Genomic DNA, 27,593 nt, shown 5'->3' on the forward strand with positions numbered 1-27,593 from the left:
CAGTGAAGAAACACACTCTCACGTGCGTATCTTAATTAGCATTTTCCAATTAAAGGCTTAAACCGAATCTCAAAAGCAAGTAACCGTGAAGATAAGTTTCCAACGCTGAGAAAAAGCAAATATTTTATACAGGCTGTGAGGAAGGCGTGCAGCTGAAATGTCAGCCTGTGATTGGTCACATTAAATCTGGGAGATTTGCAGAAAGAGCGCTCCTCTGTCTGCTTTTACTTGGCAAATCAATCCTGTGAAATCGTCCCGGGAAGAATGCCTTTTTTTTACGGCGATATTTTACGTTTCGATCTCCTCTTGTCATTGGCAAATAAACCTGAATGTAAAAATAATATCCAGAATCTTTACAAGTTGCCCGCGATGAAATAAACCTCGACACTGCAGCACAGTCTATTTCGGGAGTTAAAAATCCCCGGAGAAGAGCATAAAATGTAAGCACTTAAGGGATGGGCCGGGCTCATTATAAAATCAATGCTCACAGGACCACTCTCATTTAAAAACATGGTGGGGAAAAGGTCAGGGAGAGAGACGGAAAAATCTCAATCTAATTCTTTGCTCAAAAAGCCACTTAATATTGGATTCTGTAAATTAAATTTCACACCCTGCTATTCCGGCCAAAGGATAATTACAGCAAGCAGAGGGGGGAATGGAAATGACTTGAGGTGGAAAACCTGTTGGATTGGTGATATTACTTCACGTCCCAAACAATAAAATACAGCAGGGAACTGGATACAGCCATCAGCACACATCACCACTCCAGTCTCATCACACACTGCTCAAACTGACAGACTTGTTGAGTTATTTCATCTTGTATCCAGACTTATCAAGCCAATTTTACAATTTTTCTTCGTGAAATGGCAGATAATTTTACCGGTTTCAACAAATTTGACTTTTTTTTTCAGGAGAATGTAACTTGTTTCAGGACATTTACTTAATAAAAGTCTTCAAATTGTCTTGGAGAAAGTTTCTTGTTTCCAGATTTTCTTCATTGTTCTATGATGATGTCATATTGGCATGTATCAAGTATGAAATTTATCAAAACCAGCAATATTATCTGCCAGTGCAGTGAGATCATTTGACTAAAAACATCACAAACAAAAATTGATAGGTCTGGAAACTCACTAAAATCACTGGACAGCTTTGTATAGGATATGATGGATCAATATAGGATGAAAACTGTGCTGTTGGTTTGGTAAAGCATGTTATTATGAGGAGAGCATGGTGCCAACACTGCCAGGGTTAAGGCTTTCTTTCCCATCGGGACCTACTAAAAATGTATGCACTCAAGGTAAAGCACTTGGGATAAAACCATCCACTTCCAATAATAAACTGACATTCTGTTAGGACTGTCCTGTTTGATTTTTGTGGTACACTACTAGTGAAAAGTTTGGACACAGGCATTTTTCGTTATTTTTACTATTTTCCACATTTTAGAATAACAGTAAAGATATCAAAACTATGAAATAACACAAATGGAATTATGCAGCGACCAAAAAAGTGTTAAAAACATCAAAACTATCTTATATTTTAGATTCTTTAAAGTAGCTGCCCTTTGCCTTGATGGAAAGGCAAAGGCTTTGGAAAGAAATTCATACATAGGATCAACTTCACTATTTATATTTGTCTAAGAAACACATTTCAAGCATTTAAGCAGAAGCCTTTAGATCAAAATGTCTTTAAGAGAATAAAAAACACAGAACATTCAGTCAGGTGGGTCCAGACTTGTGACTGGTAGTGTAGATACTGCTACACCATCATAAAACCACAATTTCCCTCAAATATTCTCCATTACTGTTACTCTTTTTACAACAAACGGGCAGATGGCGGTGCAGTGACGCCTCCTACCTGATAGGTGGCGGTAGCATCGCTGCCGGTGTCCGTTCCCAGGTTGGTGAGCTTCTCTTTGAGCTTGTGGTGTGAGCGGTGGCGGAGGCAGTAGACCACGGTGGAGGCCAGCAGGACGCCCACGATGCACAGGATGGAGACCACCGTGAGGATGAGGAACTTGGTCGACTCCGTCTGGCTGTACTTGGTGGGGATCTGGTTGATCTTGCTTCCCTGCGGGCCACAAAACAACAGTTACAGAGGGTTACTGACACCACACTGACAAATAATCATACTGCGATATAAATTGCAATACAGTATACGCACTGCTAAAAATCTCCATCTTAACAAGACATTTAGCCTGTTATTGAGTCCTAAAATCGTAATTTTCTTAAAATACGTGAAAAAATCTGCCACTGGGGTTTGATCATTTCACTTGTTTCCGATGCAAATCAACTTGTTTCAAGAATTTTGTAGAATCAAATGTCATTTTCTTGATAGTAGTGCAGTGATCTGCCTTATTCTGGCTTGTTTCAAGACAGACAAATTCCTGAAACAAGTGAAGCTGCATTGAATTTGAAGGCTGAATATGAGACTAAATGACTCGTTAACATGGATGTTTTCAATATTTTGGATTTTTCAGCAAACAAGAAATATTTTTAATGAAAAACTGAGATGTTGTTGCTTAAGATTTGCTCTGTTTGAACACAATGAAATGAGGTCAGAAATTGGGCTCAGCAGCAGAATATCACGTTTAGGTGGTAGAGTTCATTTTGAGCAGCCACCACTCTGATAAAATAATTGTCTCATGCGATTTTGGAAATTGAAGTACTTCATATTGCATTTTTTTTTATCGATTAATTGTGCAGCCCTAGTTACTGCTGCTTTTTTATGATTATCTTTATGTGTGTACTTTGCCAGAGTTAGTGGTTCCATTCCCTGCGTGGGTCTAACACTGCCAAGATAAAGGTTTGGATTCCACCTTGGGACGCCCATGTGGAAAACATGTGAACTCTTGGTACAGGACAGTGCTTTGGATTAAAGCAGAGGTGTTAGAATGCTGATTTTCCTTCCAACCAAACACTCGACCAGGTGATTTTGGCTGGTTAGCTCCTCCTCTCTGGCTGAAGGTGTGTTAAACAGTGGAACCACCTGGTGGAGTCTTTGGTTGGAACAAAAACCTGCAGGTGCTCGGCCCTCCATTGCACATGTCTTGACGCCCTGTGATTAAAGCATGCACCAAATGGCTTATTAAAGGACAAGCTAAAAAAAAATCCTTTAGGGCGGCTTGAAAACCTTCACTTGAGATGTATTTGAAACCCCCCTCCCCACCTCAAAACGCATGAATCTATCTTTGTTTCCAGTGAGATCCTAAAGATGTTTGATTCTACATTAGGAGACGAGAGTATAAATCACATGGTTCTATTTTTCTTTTTTTTTTTTGGAGAGACATAAATATGCATATCACTGTGCTCGATGAAAAGTATAATCACAAGCGTTTGTTCCACCATCTGTGCCCAGGAGTGCGCAGAATACATAAACTCCTGTTTAGCAAAGCGTTCAGGATGTCTCCAGACAGCCTGAAACACCGTTTGCTATATTCCTCGTCTTCGCGTCTTGGTGGAATTTTCTGTCGCTCTGAATGGCGGCGACAGACGCTCTGCCGTCTTGAGCGAGCGCCTTGCCAGGTCCGACCTCTGGAGCACTTTGATCCAGAACCAGATCCTTCAGAAAACAACTGGAGGTGAAACATTTCTTTTTACGCAGTCCGCTGCTTAAGATAACACAATGGACACGTACTCAGGCTCAGAAGTAACTAATTACATTTACTCATGTTGCTGTAATTGACTCGCTTTTTTAAAGTCAGTAATTTTACTTTTACTTAAGTACGTTTTTACTGAAGTATTGTACCGTGGATCCATTCACAGTGAGAAGAGGAATCTGACTTTACTTTGTTTCTGCACTTTATTTTGTCATTTCTAATGTTTCCAGTGAAAAGAATCCAGTTTGAACTCTGACCTCTCTCCTTTTAGAATCACATGGAAAAGATCACAGCTAACAACGTTCTCTTTTCTAAAGAGGAACTCAGGAACTTTTACTCTGAGGACATTTTAAATCAGCTACTAGATTTTACACCAGTAATTTTATTCTATATAAGTACAATTGCAGCAAGGTAACAGTACTTCTGCTTGAGTAGGATGTTTTAGTACCGTTTCCTCCCCTGCACGTACTGTGTGATAAAAGTCGCTGTTTGAACTACTGCTTGAGTTTATAAAAACCACCCTGACTATAATTTGAGAGGGGAGTTTCATTGAGCTGTTCATTATGAGCCGCTGCTCAAACTGCTGCATGCAGTTCATTTCAAGATAATGGGCCTGTTGCGTTTTACCTGACTACCAAGAGTTAACAATAGGCAACATAATTCCCCATTATTACACACTGCGTAATGATCTTGACAACAATGCAGAGCAAGGCAAGGACCAATAGTGAAGAGCTGCAAATTGCAATCCCTATGACAAGGCCTACAATTCCCCCTGACAAAGAATTATCAAAAGAAATCAATAGCAAAAAAAAAAAAAAAAGCTTTGCTTGACTCGCTGCTGCTTTTGACAAGGTGGGAATAATTAGCTACGTGTTTTTTTGTGTCATCATTCTTTACAGCACTGTAAAAAATGAATTTCCACCCACTTTGCTGGTACACTGTTATAAAGGCCTGGTATGGCTCGTCATTAACTTACTCTGATAATAATTTTATGCTGCATACACACAGAAAAATAAAGGTGTGAACTAGAACCAAGAATGGTTCTTCGGAGTGATGCCACAGAAGAGCCATTTCTGGTTCCACAAAGAGCCTTTCAATATGGTTCTTTGGCATATTAAAAGGTTCTTAATAGTTAGTTATTGGATGGTGGGTGATGGATTTTTCTGCATGTATTCAGCTCGTTTGGTGTTATTCTCAAACCCTGCTTAGGAAAAGTGTCTAGAAAAACCCAAGGCAATGCTGTGGTGATCTTAACGTCACATAAAGGCAGCAAGCTTGTCTCGAGGGCAAGAGAGGGGTAAAAAAAAAAAATCCCTGTCCCTCGGTGGTAGAGGTCATGGAGATTAGGCGAGGTGCGGTGTGGAGAGTTAATGGAAACGAGGCTTTGAAAGCGGCAGGGGGGAGAGGGGGCAACCCTGCCGCATCCCTCCTGAAACCCCGAAAACCCTGAAAAACCCTGGGAGGTGGGAACAGGAGCGCACAGGGATTCTTCTGGAATGCTTGTGAGGTTTCAGAGAGTACTACCCCCCCCCCCCCACACCCCCCCCACCCCACACACACACACACACCATCCCTCCTTCATCGCCACTCGATGATGCCCCCCCTCTCCACTCCCACCCCCCTATGATTTCATTCATTGCCGCTGCTGCATTCAGCACCTGATAAAGAGGGCCTGCAGAAAGACCCACAATGGGGGACAACAGTTGTCCGATGCTTTGTGGGGCGTCCAATTTGCTTGGGGAGCTCTAAGCCGTACTGTAAAAGCTGGTTGCATAGTAATGTGGCGGCCTTGAAAGGAAACAGTGGGCGTCTCTGACTGGGGCGCAGCACTAAAGAGTATTCTCTCCTTGCTGAAAAAAAAAAAAAAAAAAAAAAAGCGTAACAAAAAATGTGAGAATTTCAGCTCTGAAGTACATATAAAAGATTTGTCAACTAGTAACCGCAACTTACTACCGAGACTGTTCATAAATCAGTAATAAACATAATGCAGGGAGTCTGTTTACCTTGGATTTTGTATGGCTGCAGATATTAATATTGCATTAGCGCTTCGTAAACGCAGATACAATCGATTGTAGTCGGTTGTGTATTTTTAATGGTTCTTTTCATTAATGCGGTTTTAATGTAAAAGATGGCGGCAGAAAGATCGGTCGGCGTTGTGTCGCTGTTAAGGAAACATCATAAACAAAACTAGCTGAGCAGTAGCCTGGACGTACCGCGGGCCTGGCACGCCCATTAATAATGCATTACTGCTGATTCCACATGCTTTCATTCCAATCATCTTTTGCAAAATGTATTTTTTTTTTTTTTTCATGGATCAAATAACTTCATTTGTCATTTTACTCCCGAGTCATCTCATTGTTTTGTCAAATTAACTTTCATGGAGAGGGATTGCATCTTGCTCGGCTAGTAATGGCCCATAATTCAAGGCCCTAACTGTAACAGCTCAGTCATCTTTCACGGGACAGATGCTGTTGTTTCCAACGCACCACCACCCACCCACCCCCCTGCAACCCCCCCCCAACCCCCCAGCCTCTTTATCATGGCTGCCTAGCATGTCCGTCTATTGATTCAAACAAATGTAGCCTGACCCCACCTGCTTAATCAAGTTTGGTTGCAGTTGTCAGTGATAGTGAAGTAAGGTGGAGGGGCGGGGGGTGGGGGGGTGGAGGTGTGCGAGAGGAAGGGTGGTGTGTGTGAGAGAGAGAGAGCGAGGGGGGGGGGGTGCTGGGGGGTATGAGTAGTTAGTTCACAGCTATGAAAAATGAGCAACGATTCTGACTGCGCTGCAGAGGCAGATGTAGCAGAAATTTGCAATGATTGAAAATCAAATGTTTGCTCAGGATGGCGGGGCATGTGAAACGCAAATACGCGCACGCAGGAGCCATGCAGTCATTATTTGCGGAGGACTATTTCATCTCTTCAATCGCATCGCACGTATCGCCCAAAGAGATGAACGCCCGGATCTGTGCAGCCGTTTCTATACTCGCACCTATTCTTGTCGTAATTGTGTCACCTATACCGTGTTTCCTATAGAGAAGGTTAGCGATAATAAGAGGATATCTGTTCGGCGCTGCAGCTGTAAGGCCTTTCTCGCCTCTCCCTCCTGAGGCTTAACACTTTCAATCAAATTACATGGCGAGGGCTTGATGGAGACAGCAGCTACCGTTAAGCTGAATTGCAGCTCAGTGCAGAGAAATTATAGCAAATTTAACGTCCCTTAATTTTGTGGTGCTAGGACAATTGTAAATAAGCAGGGTGAATGATTTGAGCCAGTAACCAGTACGTAAGTCTTGGGTTGATTCGGGGGCAAAGAGGAACATTCGGGCTTTATGGAAACGGGAAAAAAATAACACTTCAGGACTTTAATCTGCATCATTCCTGCCTCGGATCTCACTTTTTTTTATCACACGCAGAAATGCAAAAAAATCCTGGTTGTTTCTGCAGGAAAAATCAGACGTTTCGATCAAATCTATTTCACTGAGAGGCTGAAAATGAAAGGAAAATATTGTCTCCGCGAAGCCAAAGGGAGAAGGGAGTTCCTTTCATGCCTCCAGCTCTATTGTCCATCTGCTCCTGAAAGCGATTGTACTTGCAAATTTTCATTTCACATAGGCAAACGTGATTTGACATATGCAGCTCCTCCTGACTGAGTATTTCTGAAAAGCATTAGCATAGCCCCGTCAAGGATGCGGGCTGGCTGGCTGTACGCTCCTGGGTTCAGCCCTTTTCAGCAAATATCAGACACACTCCCTACAGACAGACAGGCGCCTTTGAACAGGACCGAGAAAAAAAAAAAAAAAAAAAAAAGAATAAAACCCCTTCGAAAAAGAAATGAGAGAGGAACGGAAATGTATCGGCATAGAATATTTATAGATTTTTAATTTCTCTTCTAATTAATTTTTCATTCACTTTTTTGCATAAAAAAGCGATTCCATTTCTATCAGTTCCATCCGCGCAGTGTGTGGTGTGTAGGTAGCGACCGGCATCGGCTTCTTACAAGAATCTGCTTTTCCAGTTGGGGGTAAAAATAGTTGCTGAAACCAATCAAGAAATTAGAATTAGGCGAAACTGGCTTACGACAAAACAAATGGGCGGATGGGCGTGAAGCAGAAATAAGAGGCGGCAAAGTGCATCTAGATCTAGGTATGAGGAGTTGAATTCTGAGATTTGAGATAGCTCTGGAGGCTTTGGGTGGGGGGTGGGTGGGGGGGTGGGGGGGGTAGGTCTCCTGGTTGGGGGGGTGGGGTGGGTGGGGGGGGGGTTTGTGGGATTAGCCGGGCTCCCATAGACAAAAGGCAGATGGATTTGCGCGGCTCTGGCTTATTCAGAACGGGTGAAAAAAGGTCAGAGGGAGCGAGGCGGACGGCTATTGTTTCCCTCCACTACTACTGCTGCTGAGACAAAGATCCGTCCCTCACCTCCGATTCAGCCTGGGCTTTGAAAAAGTTCAGCCGGGGTTTTAACTAAACCTTTCAGCAAACAGGCACACGGAAACACGCCGCGGATACACACACACACGCACACACACACACACACACAGGCAGAGCACACAGCCTACACATGCAAATAAGTAAATGAAAGCATGTAGATTAACATGTGATTTTGCTGCAGACACACGCGCACACACGCACACACACACACAGATGCGTATGCTGACTTTGTGGTTTTACACACACACACACACACACACACTTACACACATGCATGCACGTACACACAAATACACGTGTGCGCGCAAACACACACAAGTACTTTGTAAAAAAAAAAGCCCAACAACGAGCTAAAAGGTAATAAACACCTTAATTTACCCAGCCAGCTCCAATTTACAATACCAATAAAATAACAAGATTGATTCATTTCAATTCTAATGTTTTCCATTTCCCGTAAATCTCAGCATAAATCAATCAAACTCTCACCAATGTCATATGCAAATAGGAAAAGAGGCTACTTCTCTAAGTTGAATATCTCTTGCCACGTAAAGCGCAAAAGATGCAAAACATGATTTGGGGTGAAGTGTGCACTCCGGCAGGGCGAAGCAGCAGCCGGTGAAAACCGAGCCGGCAGTGAATCCCACTGAACTGAATTTTACTCAGAGATATGTTGGAGAGGTGCAGCCGCACGCAGCCCTGCGCTCCACGGATACTCCCACTGCGCGCTCACTTCAAAGGGGCCAAATTCTAGTTTTTGGCCCGAGATGAATCAATGAAATGATACGACACACGAAGCAAAATGTAGCGACACATTCTTAGGAAACAAAATCCTGCAATTGCATTCGACTGCAACAAAATTAAAGCTCAACAATGACATTTACATTCTGCCAGAAAAAGGCGCTGTGCGTAAAATGCGCAGAAAACACTCCCTGAGCAAACACGGGAATGGATGAGGAGAGCGGCGATAGTAGGAAAAACGCATCAACATCTTTGGCATTTGGTGATGAAATTTGAGACAGGTGCAGAGGAGGAAGAGAACGGCATCAAAAGCCACAGAGGGGATCGCCTCACATTAGCCTGCAGAATAACAATTCAAATCCTACCGAAAATCCATGGCGAGGCGTCGGGACGGATACCTCCTCCCGCTCCTATCTGCTATTCCACTCCGGTTGCACTGACACCACCGACTCAGAGACCACACCACACCGGCAGAGGAGGAGGAGGAGGAGGAGGAGGAGGAGGGGAGAGAGAGAGAGAGAGAGAGAGGGTTTCCTCCCCTCCCGTCAATTCCTCTCTCTCCTTGGAAAAAAAAAAAAAAGTTCTCCTCTCCTCCTCCGCCTCTCCTCCTCCTCCTCCTATTCTCCTCATCCGTTGCAAACAGACGGAAAAAGGCGCCGACAGATTTCTCTCCCGTCTTTTCCTTGACGCATTCGGTGCGGAAAAGAGAGGAGAGGAGAGGAGAGGAGAGGAGAAGAGAGGAGAGGAGGAGTGAGAGGAGTAAAGACCGGCAGCCTCCACTTCCACAGAGAGGAATGAGATGCTATTTCTTTTTTTTTTTGAGAGAGAGACTACAAAGTGCGCCGTGGGGCTCCTCCTTATATCCCTGCCTTCCCTCCCTCCATTCCCTGCCTGTCTACCGCACATGTCACCTCCCCTCGTTGCCATGGCGACGGCTCCACATGTTGCCGACAGGAGAGAGAGGAGGAGGAGGAGGAGGAGGAGAGGAAGAGGAGAGGAGAAGAGGGGAGCGGGTGAAAAGGAATAGGAGGAGAGATGGAGAGGAGAAATGGGAGGAAAGGAGGAGAAGAGAAGAGGGAAAGAGGAGAGGAGGAGGTGAGAAAAGGAATAGAGGGGGGAGAAGAGGAGATGAAAGGACAGGAATAAGGAGAGGAGGGGAAGAGGAGGAGAAGAGAAGGAGAGGAATAGAAGGGCAGGAGGAGGTGGAGAGGAGAAGAGAGAAGGAGGAGAAGATGAGAAGAAAAGGAGGATGAATAGGAGAAGAGTGGAGGAGGAGGGAAAGGAGGAGGGGAGGAATGGAGAACAGCAAAGAGATCCCCCTCAACAAGTCATGCAGTCTTAAAATATTATTTTCTTTATAACAAATGAAAAGAATTCTGCAGTTTGAAGATGAAACAAGATGAAATATCTTCAAACATTCAGTTCTCTGGTATCAACATGATGTCACTCAATTCAAGAAAAAAGACTGATTTGTTTTGGAAACAAGTGCCTTTTCACTTTCTTTTAAATGAAGAGTTTAAGACTCTATATCAGACTACATTAAGAGGAATATCTTCTGCAGTGTGCTGCATATGAAGCTCAGCTCACATCTCAAGGCTTTTTCTATACAGCTCAAACTCTCCCATATGAAAAGCTAAAACTGTAAAACCAAAATTCTCTCCGATATGAAAAATCCCTAAACGACTATTACAGAAAGCTGATTTTATTTTTGCAAACTGCATTTATTTGCACTAATCTATAAAGTAGTGTCCCATCACCCACATTTTTACTAATTTTCACTTTCATTTCTCTCTCTCTCTCTCTCTTCCTCTGAACTATGATGTACTGAATTAAACAGAACTGCTAAACGGAAACAGAAAATTTAGATTCAATTTACTGAATATCGCAAATTTTTTTTTTACGCTCGTGTGAGTTTTTTTTGTCAATTAAATATGCGATAATAATGCGACAAAATAATGATGGAAACACATTTTTCAAAAAATGACACAGCTAAAATTAAATCTTATTGTGCAACAATTCAACAGCTGAAAAGTGTCTGAAATGTAAAATGTCTGTCCAGAAATCATGTCAACCCTGCTGTCTGTCCCATCTATCAAGTCTCCATCGTGGTTTTCTCACAATTATTTGGCACATTAGAATATTACCAAGTCATGAAATACAGCTGACATTAAAGAACAATAACAGCTTGATCGATACTGATCAATTCTTGAAAGACTTTCTCCATCTTTCTGGTAGAAGTGTTTTGGTTTTTTTTTGACGTTCAGGAAGACGATTTATTCACTACAACACACCTGATTTGCATTTTTCTTCATGCAACATGTCAGAAGTCAGCTGAAAGTTGCGGGACAGTTGGATGGAAACGTCGCTCTCGACCTCACCACAGATTAACAAACACATTTCACACATATTCTTCGTTGGCCAAGAGAAAGTGTAGCCAACCGCCTGCCTGTGTACGGGTTACCCCCCCCACTCCAAACACACACACACACCTCTACACACACACACACACACACAGACATAAACCCCAGCACCACCCCCGGGCCCAATCAACAAATAGGGCTAATGAGTTATTAGCAGCGGAGAGGAGAGAAGGCGCTGAGCCCTATGGAGGACTAACAGCTGCAGCAAACATGGGGGAGGTGGGCGGCTGAGGAAATTAAGAGAGTAACGTGTGTGTGTGTGTGTGTGTGTGTGTGTGTGTGTGTTGATATGCGCAAGTCTAAGAGGTATCTATGTGTGTGCACTTGTGCTCTGACACACAAATAGTTGTTTACACTTTAGCTTTCATGCATGGGCAAGTTTTTTGGTCTGCGTGTACAGATATGCATGTGCATGCAGTTGTGTGTGTACCTATCCTTGTGTGTGTGTGTGTGTGTGTGTGTGTGTGTGTAGAGACTAAAATCGGCCATCTTACCCCTGTGTGCGGAGCGGCTTGGAAAAGCGGGTGAGGGGGCAAAGAAAGGAGATGCTGCCTAATGCAGATGACAAGGGCCTTCCTGGGTGTGTGGGGGGGGGGGGCACTCTTCAGTTTATCTTTCTATTCAACAGCCCCCCCCTCCTACCCCCCTCCCTCCTTCACTCCCCCCCCCCAACACCTCCTTTTGTCCCCCTTGGCGACAGCTGGAGGTGGCAGGCAGTGAGGACCCTGCTCTGCACTGTGTGGGGTGGTGGAGCGTTGGTGGGGGGGGGGGGGGGGTGGAGGGGGTGGCTGGGGGCAAAACCAGTGCCTTTCACTTTCTACATACCTACCCCCCCCCCACCACACCCCACCCCCCCCCCTAAAAAAAACCCACCACCCCTGTACGCTCTACACACAAGCTAACAGAAAGGGAAAAGAGAGAGTGAGGGAGCTTTGGGCGCCAATATCTCATTTCCTCCCTTTTAGCAGCACGAAAATCACTTCCCGTTAGGCTTTTATCTTTTCTACCCCCCCCTACACACACACACACACACACACACACACACACACACCACCTCTACCTGCTCTCTCTCTCTCTCTCTCTCTCTCTCTCTTTTTCTGTATTTCAGGACTTATCAAGTTGTAACAACAGCATACAAGCAGTGGTTTAACCACCTTGTTCATTTATTCCTCGCAGGGAGTGCCAAGTCCTCTCTGCCTCATCTCTTCTCTCAGCATGGAGGTAAAAGTCGAAGTTTCGTTCCAAAATGTTTTTGCAAAAAGTGTCACTCTCTCTTAAAAAAGAGTGATAGCGCAAAATTTAAATATGGAAATGACTATGGTGCTTTTTAAGTGATAATAGATAACCGAGTCCCTCTCTATTTTAGAGATACTGAATGCTGAACTATCGGTAAAGGATTCTTTTCTCCCCAAAATGCAAAAATTACCTGGAATGTAATGAAGGATAAACCCACTTAAACTCATTTCACCCACCTTATTATCTGAGGAATAGACTTTTTTAGGCTTACAAGGATCTACTCTCTTGTTTTGCTTTTACCTTTCTGTCTTTATGGACTAATTATTTAGCATTTATTATTAGCATCTAACGGCCTAATTACTGCGAGATGTACTGAAATGCTTCGGCAATATTGGTTCTCTTCCACTCATGCCAATAAAGCTTATTTGAATTGAATCTTTATGAGCTAAAATCACAGTGTATATCATAGTAAGTAGTATGAAACTGATGTAAGTTGTCATGATAGTCTTTTAGGGATAAACCCCCCCCCCCATAAATTAATGCTTTTCTTAAAATATATTGACTGGAGTTCATAGTTCATAGCACCTTGCAGTACCATGGGTGCATGCATTTCCAATATGGGCGGGTCTGGCAGGAATCGAACCCCCAACCCTGGTATAGATAGTACTGGACCTTGCTCTATGCATTGAGCAGCACTGAATCACAAAGGATTTCAGAATATGTCAATGCAGAAGTTGAGATATGATGCTCTATGAAGACTTGAGCGCAACCGCTTTGTCTATACGGGGAACTGTGTTAACTCCCATGATACTGAATGGTCTTTCCACCTTATCTGTGAGCAGAATCCCTCCTGCCGGCTTGCTGTATTGCTGCTGTCATGCCGCCCCATGCCACTGTAACGGCTGGAAGATGATATCAGGTTTAGTGTGCGGTGACAGAGGGTCAGAGGGCCGCTCCCCGCTCCGCTAGACGGCTGGAATAGAAAACATCCACGCACATGCTATAAAACGGGGGAAACTGCATGGGCTGGACAGAAGAATTCAAACTTCTTTTCTAAACTTACACAGTCTTCCAGGTCTTGCGGGGCTCAGTGGGAAACCCAGCGAGCTTTTGACAGATGGTCACATGCAGGAACAGCCAAATTCAACATCAACCCCCGACGAGTTCAATATTTTGACAAGAAAAAAATCATGTTAAAATAGCTTTGGAAATTGTTTTGAACTGATATCAGAAAGATATTTAGTTTCTGATTTTACAGAATGATACAGGTAGCACCGATGGATGACTTCCATTTTCATGCTACATTTACACGGGTTTTCAGTGTTAGTGCAGGTTGTCGCATCGACTACATCTATTCAACGCCATATATTTGCTGAGTACATCAAGGCACTAACACCGTCAGGGTTAGGGGTTCCATTCCCACTGGGGCCACCCACGCTAAAAATAAAAACAGAAAAATGAAAATGTCCACCAAATGGCATACCGTAAATCCTCTAATAGTGGCCTGTAGTCAATTAAAAGCTGGGTCTCCGATAATGGCCGGGGGCGTGGTCGACACGAACAAATAAAGACCGGCCCCAAATACAGGCCGGGGAAAAAAACAAAGGAAACAAGACTAGGTCAAAACCTAGTATATGGCTGGACCGTGTCCGTCTCCTCTCTCCGCTGCTGTCCTCTCCACCGCGCCCACGGCCCGCATTGATCCTCCCGACGCCTGGTGACCTCGGCCGGATCACCGGGAACACAACAGCGCCCAGGTTCAGTTAGCTTCAGTTAGCTTCAGCTTACATGCAAACAACGGTGGATACCGGTAAACTCCTGCTGCCTGTTATATAATGTAACTGTAGTTTGTAGTAACGTACAAGTGCCACAAGACGGCTCGGCCGGCGGAAGTCTCTGGAGCGTGCCGTCGTCGATTACCGTAATTATCGTAATGCATTGCAGTAACAAAAAAACGTCTACCTAACGAACCCCAACAGAAGCAGATCAGAAAACAAGGAGGCTTCGTACTAAAATATGAGCAAATATACTTATCAAACAGAGGGAATTAGAAATAAAGGCCTGTCTCTAATATAAGCCTGCTTCCAATAAAGGCCTGGTACCCTCTGCAGTTGAGGTAAATAAAGGCCCGGGCCAATATTAGAGGAAATACGGTATGTTAAGTTCTCAATCATCATTCATTTTGTCGCATAAGATCGACATAAGTTTTTATTTCACATGCTCCAAAATCCACACAAGCACGAGGAAAAGCTTAAATGTGCTGTGTATAAAATTTTTAAAGCTCAATGTATCATTGTCAAATTAATTGTGATACCTTGGTGTGTAATCAAAAGAGATCATGGCTATTTCACCCCAGCAGTATTGTTAACATTAGTGTTTATGAAAATTACAACCACATTTCCCATAAATCCCATTGCTTCTTGTCACATAGAGGATGTTGCTAACAAAAAAGCCCTCTTCCTGTTTTGTGCCGTAAAGCGATCCAGCAGAATTCCCTATATTTTTGTATTTCTGTATCCTGTGAAGCACTTTGTAACTTTGTTTTAAAAAGGTGCTATATAAATAAAATCTTATTTACTTACTAATGTCACAAAATGAACGTGGTAAGGATTTATTGATGTTAAAATGCTACACGTAGCACCTTTTAATATAGTCAAGAATAGCATTTGGACACATAAACATGTCTGCTGTGAATTTTTTTCAACAGTCAATATACTTGTTTCATCACTGCAAATTATCTCTTGCCACACTTGTTCTTTTCCAGTAAGTTACCATGATCTACTTATGTATGCTGTTTAAATATTGTGCACATTGACAATGACAATAAAGTTGTGCTCCATTCTGTTGTGCACCACTGCGCTCGGCTCTATTCTCTGCTATCACTTTGAATGTTACAGAATGCCCATAATGACAAAGTCCCTACTGTCATTAACTATGGATGAACACAGGAGTTTAGACCAACAGTCTCCACATAATGAGCTCTGCAAACATCACTCATCTGACAAACTTAAAAACAGACATGTCTGCCTCTTTGTCTGACGGCTTCAGAGGGACACGGGCATCAACTCCGCCGTTAGCTTTGTCAGATGGATGCGACACCAAAGGCTGTCATTGGCCATCGCTCGGATACCCGCAAACGGCTCGTGTGATATTCAAACGGTCACCGACGGATACACACACACACACAAAAAAAAAAAAGCTTTCTCTCTTGTTTTTCACCAAAACGACAGCTCATTCAGCCCAGGACCACCAAACTGATGTCCTTTGTGCAGTGCTACATATTTTGGATTCCTGTGACCCGCCATCCTACCCCCACCCTCCTTGTCTTTTGGGATGGCACCCAAGACAAAAGAGCCATCATCTGCATGATATGGTAGCCCCTCGCCCCTAACGCCCCCTGGGACATAAATCTTCAACGTACAGTATGCATGCATAACATCTGGGCACTGTGACAAGGTATTTCATACAGTTTGAATTATAGCAGAAGAACTACAAGGAAAGGTCTGGACAATGGATTGAACTGTATATACAACATGGAGGACAAGGACGAGTGAAAGCTTCTTTTTCTGAGTCTGGGTGCTTCAAATTGCTGTGCTGATCCTTGGGCAAGACAGCACACATGCACATGCACGCACAAACACACACTTCAGCACCCAAGCTCATGCACACACACACACACACACACACACTTTCTCTGATTCTATCTCTGCTTTTCTCTCTGCATCTCAAACATGCACTCGTACAAACACGCAAACACACAGCTATGTTTCCCTTTCTTTCTCTTTTTCTATCATACACACACTCTTTACTCCCTCGTCTCTCCAACATACATCCCTCTGTATCTATATCTATACACACTCGCTTTCTTCCTCACTGCCTCTATCTTTCCCTTTCTTTTTCTATCTTTTTCTATCTTTCTCAGCCCCCCCCCCCCCCCCCCCCCCTCCCTATCTCTCACACCTATAGCTAAGCTCACTTCACAAGCTGGAAAATGGCTTGACAGTTGCGGCCGGTGTAACTGTCTTCCCTCTGCAGGCAGAGAGACTAGCATGAACCAATTCTCCTGACAGCCTTGTCCCGGACTGCCTCGCAGCCCGGGCGTCTCGGGCTGTGTGTGCGTGCTCGATTTCACGAGTCGAATCACACCGTACGAGAGTAGTGTGGTGTCCCGAATGGTAAAAACAGAGGTGGGGGGGGGGGGGGGGGGGGGGGGCGCGGGTTTGGATCGGTCTTCGTCCTTACGTTTGTTCATTTGTTTGCTCATTTGTTCCTCGTATGCAAAACCTCATAAATCACTGGTCAGATTTTGTAAACTATCTCACCACACTGCATTCCAGCATTTTTAAATTTACATTATTTTGTCCGTCCTTCAAATGCTGTATCTCATCCCTCGGTGATCAGATTTTTGTTTTTTACAATTTTACAATGGAAATGACCGCTGCAATCCAACATTTTCAAAATCACACCGATTGGCCGCCGGGGGACGTCAGATTGTTCGTTTGTGCATTCGTTCGTCCGTCCTTCACACGCTGTATCTCATTCCCCCGCTGATCTGATTTTTTTTGCCGAAAATTGTGGGAATGATGCATCTCACCGCTGTATTTTCAAAATTACACCTATTGGCCCAAGGGGGACGCAACACCATTGGTTAGTTTGTTCAGTTGTTCGTCCGTGTGTCATGTGTTTGTTCGGGTGTCATGCTTATCTTAACTCAGACACCACTTATCAGATTTTGCCGAGACCGGTGGGAATGATGCATCCCACATTGCAGCATTTTCAAAATTATACTGATTGACCCAAGGAGGTCGCTACATCGTTTGTTTGTTTGTGCATTTGTTTGTTTGTTAATTCGCTCATGGTTCATGCGTCATGTCTCAGAAACCATTGATCCAATTTTGATGAAGCTGGTAGGAATGATGCATCTCACCACTGCATTCTGCCATTTTCAAAATTACATTACATGATTCGTCCACGGGTCATGGGTGAATTCTCAGACTGATTAATGAAACTAATTAGTGAAATCAGCTGCTGTAGTGACGGTTGGAATGAAAACTTGAATTCTCTTGGGACTTGATGGCACATAGTATATTGGATTTTCCATTATTTTTGGTTTCTTGAAAAACATTTTCTCCCCTAAGGCTTTTTCAGTTATTTAATGATCATTATTCTTGGTGGACAACACGTTTACTGTTGCCAAGGACAACTGTTTATCTTGAGTCCTTCCTCCTTAACAATCTGACGCATTGCGTTTGCAGGTCAACAGTGTTGGTACAGTGTTGGTACAGTGTTGGTACAGTGTTGGTACAGTGTTGGGACAGTGTTGGTACAGTGTTGGGACAGTGTTGGGACAGTGTTGGTACAGTGTTGGTACAGTGTTGGTACAGTGTACTGTAAGCACCGTGACACACGGGCAAGCTGAGTCAAATTATTTGACATCAAACTATATCACTGCTCTTTAGGACATTTCTCTGTTAATACTCTCTCTGAAGCTGGATGAAAATATCCTATATCAGTTTGAGATTCGCAGCAGCTTGCTCATTCATGGTAAATTATTTTTTTATTACATTTTAAGCTGAGTAAATTAAAGCAAATCGTCCCCAACCACCAAAGAAGAGATTCCACCCTGTGATGTCTGCTTTAGACTTCTGTATCACCACAAATAAACCCTGTAAGAGAACCTATGGCACAGATTCACAAATCCTAGGGGAAAAAAATCTTCTCATTTCTTTCATAACTTTAGTGTTAAGAAAGTTGATATTCATCAAAATAGTTATGTATTTTCTCAACTCCTTATTTTGCTTTCCCAGAAAACTAAAAAACTTACAAATAAATGGGAATATAAGATAACCTTCCACTGTCAAAATGGTTGCAGTGAACAGATAAGCCTCTAAATTCATTGATTTAAGCACACATTTTAGACAATAAAATAGGGATTTCAAAGTATTAATAGTTTTACTTACTGTATCTTACATTTTAAGCTGAACATTTTATTGTCCAGCTTTACATGTCACTATTTTTATTTGGTCTATGAAGCTAGTAAATTAGACACTTGATAGACATTTTGCCAAAAAGGCAGCAACCAATGTCTGGAGCCTTTTACTTAAAGTTAATTATTCAAGGAAACCCTATATATAGCCACCCTAGATAATTGTTCCAAATTATTTTATAGACGGAAGTACTATAGACTGCAGCTAGGAAGGAAAATTCCTCAAGAACGCTGAGAAACGGGATGGATCCCCTCACACTCCCGGATCATATTTTACTCAGGTTGGTTAGCTGATACCATTTATAACATTAGCGTTTCCTTCTTAAAGGTGGCACAAGTAGATTTAAATTTTCAAACAGACAAAGGTTATATTGCTGTAGCTAGCAGGCAGAGTGCATTAATGGCGTTAAACATTCTTATTTAAATTACTGAAAATACATTTTCAATCCTATTATGCTGCAGGTTGCATAAAAGTTCTTGAGTAAGAAACCAAGAGAAGTTCGTAAGATCAAACTAACATGAAGAACCATAAGAAAATGTTAGGGAATCGTACTTAAAAGCCTTCTTATGTTCTTCTATGGAAACTTCTTAAGAGCTTTTGTGAATCCAGGCCCATGACAGCATCGCTCCATGTTGGCTGCAGGCCTGCTGTACAGCACAGCGCTGTCAGGCAGCATCGCACTTCTATAAGAAGGTTATTTGTCACGCGGAGAGAAGAAAACAATCCACCCAAACCCACAAGCAGATGTAAAAACGGCTTTAATGACGGCAGAAAAGTCATTGTTATCACCTTCCCCTCAGTCTACATCTCATAAAAAAAAACATCCCTCAATTTATTTAGCAGAGCTCTGAGGCATTCTCCCCGTCAGAGAAGATGGCTGATAAAGGTGATGGTTGAGGGGGATCCAGACGGCGAGGAGCATCGAGCTCTTTCAGCCTCAGCTCATCCATCCTTCCCTCCCTCCCTCCTTCCCTCCCTCCTCCTCCTCTCCCTCCTCCCTCCTCACGCTACAGAAAAGACTTGTTTTGATGTTGGAGGAGGCAGCAGACAGAGTGAGAGGGAGACAGAAAACGTTTCTATGTGCTTCCAGACAAAAGCCGGCTCTTTCAAAATGTCATTGCTTTCTCAGCCAGGTGGCGGACACACTCTGCACTGAATTGGTCAGATAGAGCTGTTTAAATAAGGCTGGGGCTCTGCTGCTGTCATACCCAACCACTGAAAATAAAAGATTAAATTGGCGAGGGCATGCTGTAACAATGATGTGATCTGTGAAACAATATCTGACGGAAAAATTTTAAATCAGCTAGCGTAAAATGCAGTATGCATAGTAGAGTATATATGCACAAAAAGCATTGAATGATTTTGCCTGGGATACGTTTACATGCACAATAATAATGCAATCTTCTAGGGCTGTACTCTGACTATAGCAATTGTCACAAAACGCTTTAGTTCGATGCTTTAGTTTAATCAGAATATGATCATAACTGGTGTAAACATAACATTGCAAATAATATCCATCTTGACAAGTCATTTAATCTAGTATCAGTGAGTGAAAAAAACTCCCAAAGGGGTGAGATGAATACACTTGTTTCCAATGCAAATCAACTTGCAATTTCCTTGAATCAAGTGTAATTTTCTTGATATCTATCTATCTTATTCTGTCTCTGATACTGACACTTGTTTTAAGACTATTCCTGAATCTAATGAAACTGCATTGGAAACAAGTGGAATGATGTCACCCCACTGGCAGCTTTCTTCACTTGTTTTAAGAAAAATAAGATTTTAAAGGTGCCAAAAGTAAAATTCTTACTACTGCCCCATAGCACAAAACAACCATAATATACAGTATATGCCGGGTCTTCAAAGCATTGGTGATCAATTGATCAATACCAGTGACTCAATGATTACTTCACCAGGTGATGGTTTCTGGTTTTCAAAACACTGTGCTATAGGCCTAATCCATTTTGGACCCCATGGAGTCTACTATCACTCAACATAGTGTATGCTAAAGTGTTAGCATGGAACCTACTATCACTCAACATAGTGTATGCTAATGTGTTAGCATGGAACCTACTATCACTCCACATAGTGTATGCTAATGTGCTAGCATGGAGTCTACTATCTCTCAACATAATTTACGCTAAAGTGTTAGCATGGAGCCTATTATCAACCTAGTATATGCTAAAGTGTTAGCATGTAGCCTATTATCACTCAAGTGTATGCTAAATAGTTTGAATGGAGTCTACTATCACTTAACATAGTGTATGCTAAAGTGTTAGCATGGAGCACCAGAGTCTGCTACCAAGGACACGTGGATGATTTTGGTCTAAATTTCTCATCACTCACAGTAACATTAGAACGGCCGATGGATTCTGGGGGTCTAAGAGAAGGCTGTCAACTGGCAGGGGGAATATAATCAAAATACTACTTACTTGATTTTGAAAATTTTACAACATCATTTTGTGTAGAAATTGGGTCTAGGAAAAGTCATGGCAGGGCATTTTGAAAGCTAGAAAATTCCGAAAGAGATATTTCAGTTCTAAAATTCAACACAGCTGTCAGTCGACTATAGCTTAGCCTTTCTAGTGTTCTTCGAAATCTTCGAAATCTCTGAAAACTTGATGGTGTATTTATTTAATAACATGAAATTAAGCGGAATATAATTGTCTAAGTTTGCCTGATGAGTATCTTATGAAAACTAATTTATCGATGCTTCGAAAGGACTTTTAATCTGCATCACAGTGTGTTAGCAGTGTTGCCAGAATCCAAATTCTTACACATTTTCAGAGCTACCGTTTCCACCCCAAGACAAAAATAGACACATATACATACACATACATACATACACACACATGCACAGAGCCTCCAAAGCATCCTGACAACAGTGTGTGTGTGTGTGTGTGTGTGCGTGCTGCCGCTCTCCCCAGATTAGCTTGTTAAAATAGAGCAGCTCGTCGTTCCTCGCCGCAGCCTGGTGCGTTAGCATGCGCCGCGCTTCAAAGCCAAGAAAAGGCTGTTGATCAAGGTGAATGCTACGCTTGTCGTCTCGCCTCTCCCTCACATTCAATCACCCACACATCCGCCTGCTGGCTCCCAGTGTGTGTGTGTGTGTGTGTGTGTGTGTGTGTGTGTGTGAGGGCTGACGGCATAAGGCAGTGTGTGTTAAACGTGTGTGGGGATGCGTGTGTTTATGCGCAAGGGTTAGGTTTTGATTGTGTATTCTGTGTTAGGGATGGATGTGTGTGTGAATGCGTGTGGATATGCATGTATGAGTGTGTGTGTTTGTGTGTGTGTGTATGTTTGCAAAAGCATGTGTTTACAGTACATGTGCAAGGGTAAGAGGTGCTTGTGATTTCTTTGTTATATGAACAGATGAACAGATATTTGTGTGTGCATGTCTGTGTGTGTGTGCTTGTGTGTGTACGTGTGTGTGTGTGTAGTTGTGTGAGGAAGGGTAAGAGGTGCTTGTCAGTTCTGTGTTAGTATGAACAGGTGTGTGCGTGTGCATATTTGTGTGTGTTTATGTGTGCAAGGTTAAGAGGTATTGATGAGCTCTGTGTTAGCATGTATAGGTGTGTGTGTGTGTGTGTGTGTAAGTATACAGGGGTTATGAGTGTTTGTGAGTTGTGTGTTAGTGTATTCAGGTTTGTGTTCTTGTGAAAGCGTGTGTTTTCCTTCACGCGTACCTATTCAATACACGCGTGAAGCGACTCGACGCCACGGAAATATTGAGAAAAGCACAAGGCTGAGAGTGAAAGGCGAGCGGCTCGGAAGTTCTTTCTCCCTGCAGAGCGCGTTTGACGGAGTCGAATCTGTGCGAGCTGAAAGGAAGCAAAACCTTGAAGAGAAGTGAGCAGCCACCAAATAGGACGACTGTTCAGAGAGAGAGAGAGATAGAGAATGAAAGAGAGAGAGAGGGAGGAGGCTGTGTGGATCGAGCTGGGTGGGAAAAATATCTCTAGACTAAACCTGATCTCACACAAATACGTGAAATGAACACGACTTGTTAGCACCAAATTACATGTTGGTGGCACATAAAGTGTTAAATTCGTGAAGGAGACACGACTATAAACAGCAAGAGTCACGTTGAAGTAGTGCAGAGGAGAGTAAGGGTGTTGTTTGAGTGGCTGAGTTTGACTTCAATGCAATGTTCAATTCCCAGCGTTTACGAAGGACATTTCTACTATGAGTCAAATTTAAATTTTTTGTGAAGGTCTTTCTTATTTAACCAAAGCCTTTCCCTAACCCAACTCAAAAGGACACAACATTTTGATGGTGCCTTGCTTTTGTAATTCCACGCATTTCCGGTTGGGGCGGGGCAGAGTGTGTGTGTGTGTGTGTGTGTGTGTGTGATGGTGACTTTAACCCGAAACCCCAAAACAACCCGACAATTTGCTGCGACTACCCAAAAGTAGCCTACTTTTCACAGGAAAATGTTGGGCGGGCACAGCAAAATGTCCTCACTTTGGTGGATTTTCCTCTTCCTTCTATCCTTGCGAGGACATCTGGTCCCTCATGAGTATTGAAATACAAGAAAACACACAAACGCACGATTTCATCCATGTACAGGTTACATATCGCACATCAGAGACAGCAGCTGCATTGCTTTTGTCGTCTCTGGTACTCCCGGAGTCATGTTCATCTTCTGTCATGTAAATCCAGGCATGCGGCCTTCAAACGAATGAATCTGGACTTCACGTCTTCGGTCGGGCCTCGCTGACTGATCTGAGCGCGACTGGAGCGAGGGCTTCGCGTTCGGGCCTAATCCTCATCAACCGCAGCTCTCCTCCCCGCTGCAGCTTGTATATTCATCAGCTGAGCGCAGCGGTGGCATTAATGCACCGTGCAGCAGCTAGCGCGGTCCCATTAGCCGCACTTGGCAAGGCTGCAAACCGCCAGCCGTGGAATATTAAATACATGTGACCCGGAGAGCACGTATTACAAAATGGCAGCGACCCTGCCTGAGGCGAGTGTTGTTTCCGCGGCGAATAGGGTTTTCTTCACCGCCATTTAGTCTCCATTCATCAAAGTCATTTCTTGTTTTCCCAAACACCGGGAAATCAGGGGCGAGGTCAGAATTTTCACAACGGGAGGAGGTAAAAAAAAAAAAGAACAACACTATAAAAAAAAACCTCGCATAATTATTCATCATTAGCTGCACCCCGTTGGACCAGACCCATGTCATCGTCATGACAACGACCCCCTGGGCCCCCCGTACCCCCCTCCACCCCCTCGCCCCATCCCACCCGCTCCTCAAATGCTCAGCTCCGGCGGGACGGCCTCCTGACTAAATATGGCCGCCGGGCATTTCTCCGGCATGCCAGATCCCCGCTTGAATCCTCGGTGAAAGGCACGACTTATTTTTCCTCGGCGCCTGGCACAGAAACACTCTCCGACTCTGAAATCTGCCTGCGGTGTCGGCCATGTTGACGACACGCTCCCGAGACCAAACTCACAATATACTGGATTTAACTGAACTGAATAAGATCCGATGAACTTTATTCATCCACGTGCAACAACATTTTCCTTTTTTTTTCTTTTCTTTTTTCTCTTTTGTGGGTTTTTGCCATTATTGGACAGTTTAGTAGAGTGACAGGAAAGTGAAGGCAGAGAGAGGAGGGGTGACATGGAGCAAAGGGCAAGGGCCAGATTCAAACCCCATATTGTCCTAATTATAGATTAGGAAAATATTAGATTATAGATTATAAACAGAAAAACAGTCACTAGCGGTGGTAGCAAAGAGGCTGGAGAAGCAAGGCTGGTCTGAATCCCCGGACCGACTGGGAAACTGTGTTGTGGAAAGTGGATAAATAACGCTCTACCTTCCCTCAACAGCTACCATCGAGGTGCCGTTGAGCAAGGCATCTCACCCACAACTGCTCCCATGAAGCTGCTCAGCGTCCATCAGCAGAAGACTGATGGTTGTGTGAAGGTGTGGAACTACATGAGTGTTGCTAAAACAGAAACCTGCACGCTCAGGTGACTTTTCTGGACAAATATAGGTTAAAAAATATCTAAAATAAATGAACGAACGGTTAGCTAAACATCAAGACAGTCGCCTCATCAGACATAACTGTCTTCAGCTTAGTAACAGTTAAGCTTGCTTTATTTCCCCAAATGATAAAAACTCTTGGAAAAAAGAGAATAACAGAAATACAATCTGTGGAAAAAAACAAAAAAACAAAAATCCCAAATGGGTTTATGAAAAAGTCTCATCCCTCCCAAAAGAGAAACACAAGATGACAAATAATGACACAAAATGACAGAATGCATAAATAACAAGTAAGGGGCATAAAACAAGTGAGGTGTGTGTGTGTGTGTGTGTGTGTGTGTGTGTGTATGTGTTCAAAGAGAATGCACAAGGGATGATGATGAAAAACTTTATATCGCAGAAAAGGTGGCTTCTGCAAAAACCTGGGTAGAAACAGCAACCTACATGTTTGTTACACGCAAATTGCATCATGAAGCATGGATGTGGCTGTGGAGCCTGCGTGGGCGACTGGGACGCACCACGCTGAAATAAAATAAAAAAACCAATCAATCCATCAATTATACGCAACACTAACACCATTGACGCTCTCTCCTGGACTAATCCATCCACTGGGAATCCCCACTTTAAACCGGCAGTCTGTGGCTCTGATAGCAGGAGACACGACCAGTGGATTGTGAAAAGCCTGGGGAACGAACGGCTTTTTTAAGGGCGAGTCTTCCTGTCCCATGTGAACTGAGCACCTTGAGTACATCACACTGAAAGAAAATCAATCCATCAATCAGTTACACACACACACAGATTCAACACCGATTCATCAATTCCACTGATACTCCAATCGGCGGTTTGTTCCTCAGAAGCGGAAGGGAAGACCGATGGATTGCTGCATTTTACCGCCAAACTTTGAATGTATGATTTCTGAATTTGTTTAGGAGTGTGTTTGAGTCCATGACACTGCGATAAAAAATAAAATCAATCAAATCGATTATACATGGCATGCCAGATCTCCACTTGAATCCATGTTGAAAGGCACAACTTTCTCTTCATGCCAAAGCCTGGCGTTGGAAAACACTCGGACTCTAAATCTGATTGGTGTCGGCCATGTTGGTGACATCATCACCAGGACTGGAATGAACTGAACTGAATTCAATCCAGTCAAAAATCAAAGGCTATAGAAATATACAAACTTGAACTTGATTAAGTTCAAGTTCAAGTTTGTATATTTCTATAGCCTTTCATCACAAGCCTGTCTCAAAGGACTTTACAGAGAATGAGCCTAACTAGATCTAACACAGCCTAACCTACCTGACACCAAAAGGAGTTTAATCATCTCTGTGTAACAGTCTTTTCATAGCAGGTATAATAAATAAGTATCATACCAATAAGTAACGTAAAACTAAGTCTCTACGGTCCATGCCGACAGACTGGTTGTACTGGTCAGCTCCCAGTGTGAATGTGTGTAACTGTATGAATGTGAAGCAGGGCGTTGCTATAAAAAAAGCTTCTATACTCAAGTGACTTTCCCTGGATAAATAAAGGTTAAAAAACACACACACACACACACACACACACACACACACAGCAACACCAGCGCTGTTGAAACTGTGTCACGGACCAATCCACCCACTGGGAATCCCCACTTTAAAACTGTTTCTGTGAGAGCGGAGGGGAGGACCGGTGGCAGGGAGCCAGGATGCCAACCCCCCCCCACCCCCCACCCCCCCCTCCGTCACCAGGCTCATGGTGTCCTCGCCGTGTCCTGACTTAAGGCAACGGCTCCAATTTCACAGTTTAATTATGGCTAATCTGAGGAAACCGAGCCAATGCTAATGAGCTGGCGCGTGCTGGCGACCGGCACTTGCTTGGAGAAACTGTCTGGACGAGGTGCCGGGGATTTACTGCTTTAGTTTGTGGGGCAAATCTGCGAATTCAGACCGGCGGGCGAAGGGGAATTAGCACGAAGGAGTTGGTGTTCACTTTTTGGTTCACTTTTTGATGCTACTGTGGCATCTAAATACAACTAGCTACCTGTTTTGACACTAAAACAAGAATAAATAAATAAAATATATCATATATTATCAGTCTGTGACCCTGTGAGTTCAGGCCTAAAACCCCCGTTTGCCTGAAATCGGCTTTGCAATGATGTTGGGACGTTTTGGGGCGTTGCACCATTTCCTGTGGGCGTGTCTTATGGCCGTGGCCGCAGAGCAGGACGTCACAGCAACAACAACAACAACAACTCCGGAGGAAAGCAGGAAGAAAAGAAAGAAGAGCGAAGCTAAACGTTCAGAAACACATCAGGTGAACATCAGCGTCAGATCGGCTGCGGAGGCTTTACGCTGCCGGTGACCTCAGCCTCAGAGAGATGACATCATCAAGATGAGTGACAGGTGTCGAGGCAGGAACTGGAGAGGAGGGCGGGGACTAATAATACACCCTCAAGATGAAAAGTTACATACTATAACTAAGTTATTTTAAGCTGCCTAAGTGTTGAAATGTTGCACTGGAGCCGGGCCAGTCTCCTCATTTTTATCCACTAAGTAATGACTATCAATATGCAAGCTGCAATATCCTTCATGTTGATGTAACTAACTGTTGGCAGCTCTGGCAGCGACGCAACTTTCAAAACACATTACTTGTACAAGAATAAATTATTGCAATTTCATCCAATATACAGCCTTGTCTGTCTCCTCCATTCATCTCAACTGTCTCCCTGTAGCAAAACTTTCCATGCTCCATCATTCATTACCTACACTCTTAAAAAGGACATGACACACACATACGTCTCGTTCTGGATAAAACATTTATTAACACAACATAGTAGGAGAAACACTGCAAAAAATCTCCATCTTAACAAGTCATTTAGTCGATTATTGAGTCCTAAAATCGCAATTTTCTTAAAACAAGTGAATAAATCTGCCAATGGGGTTTGATAATTTCACCAATGCAAATCAACTTGTTTCAAGAATTTAGTAGAATTAGTGATCTGCCTTATTCTGACTGGTCTCAAGGTACAATGGCAGAATTTTTCTCTTTGTTTAAGAAAAATAAGATTTGAAGGCTGAATATGAGACTGAATGACTCTTTAAGAAAGATGTTTTTTGCAGTGTAGAAGTTATTACGCTATCTTTGCTTTGGATATCTTTGCGTTCAGAGCTTTAAAATGGTTTATTACATAATAGGGGTCAATAAAATATT

The 27,593-nt window shown here is 43.2% G+C and overlaps 1 protein-coding gene across 1 annotated transcript in view; it reads right to left on the bottom strand.

The window, feature by feature from the left end:
* Positions 1-27,593, bottom strand: part of LOC139917389 (receptor-type tyrosine-protein phosphatase N2-like) — a 186,661-nt gene that overhangs the window by 55,938 nt on the left and 103,130 nt on the right. Inside the window, exon 11 of the mRNA XM_078287538.1 lies at positions 1,855-2,067. Within this exon, the coding sequence (XP_078143664.1) occupies positions 1,855-2,067 (213 nt within the window). The remainder of the gene's footprint in view (positions 1-1,854; positions 2,068-27,593) is intronic.

This window comes from Centroberyx gerrardi, chromosome 13 (genome assembly GCF_048128805.1).
Source record: "Centroberyx gerrardi isolate f3 chromosome 13, fCenGer3.hap1.cur.20231027, whole genome shotgun sequence".
Taxonomy (NCBI): Eukaryota; Metazoa; Chordata; class Actinopteri; order Beryciformes; family Berycidae; genus Centroberyx; species Centroberyx gerrardi.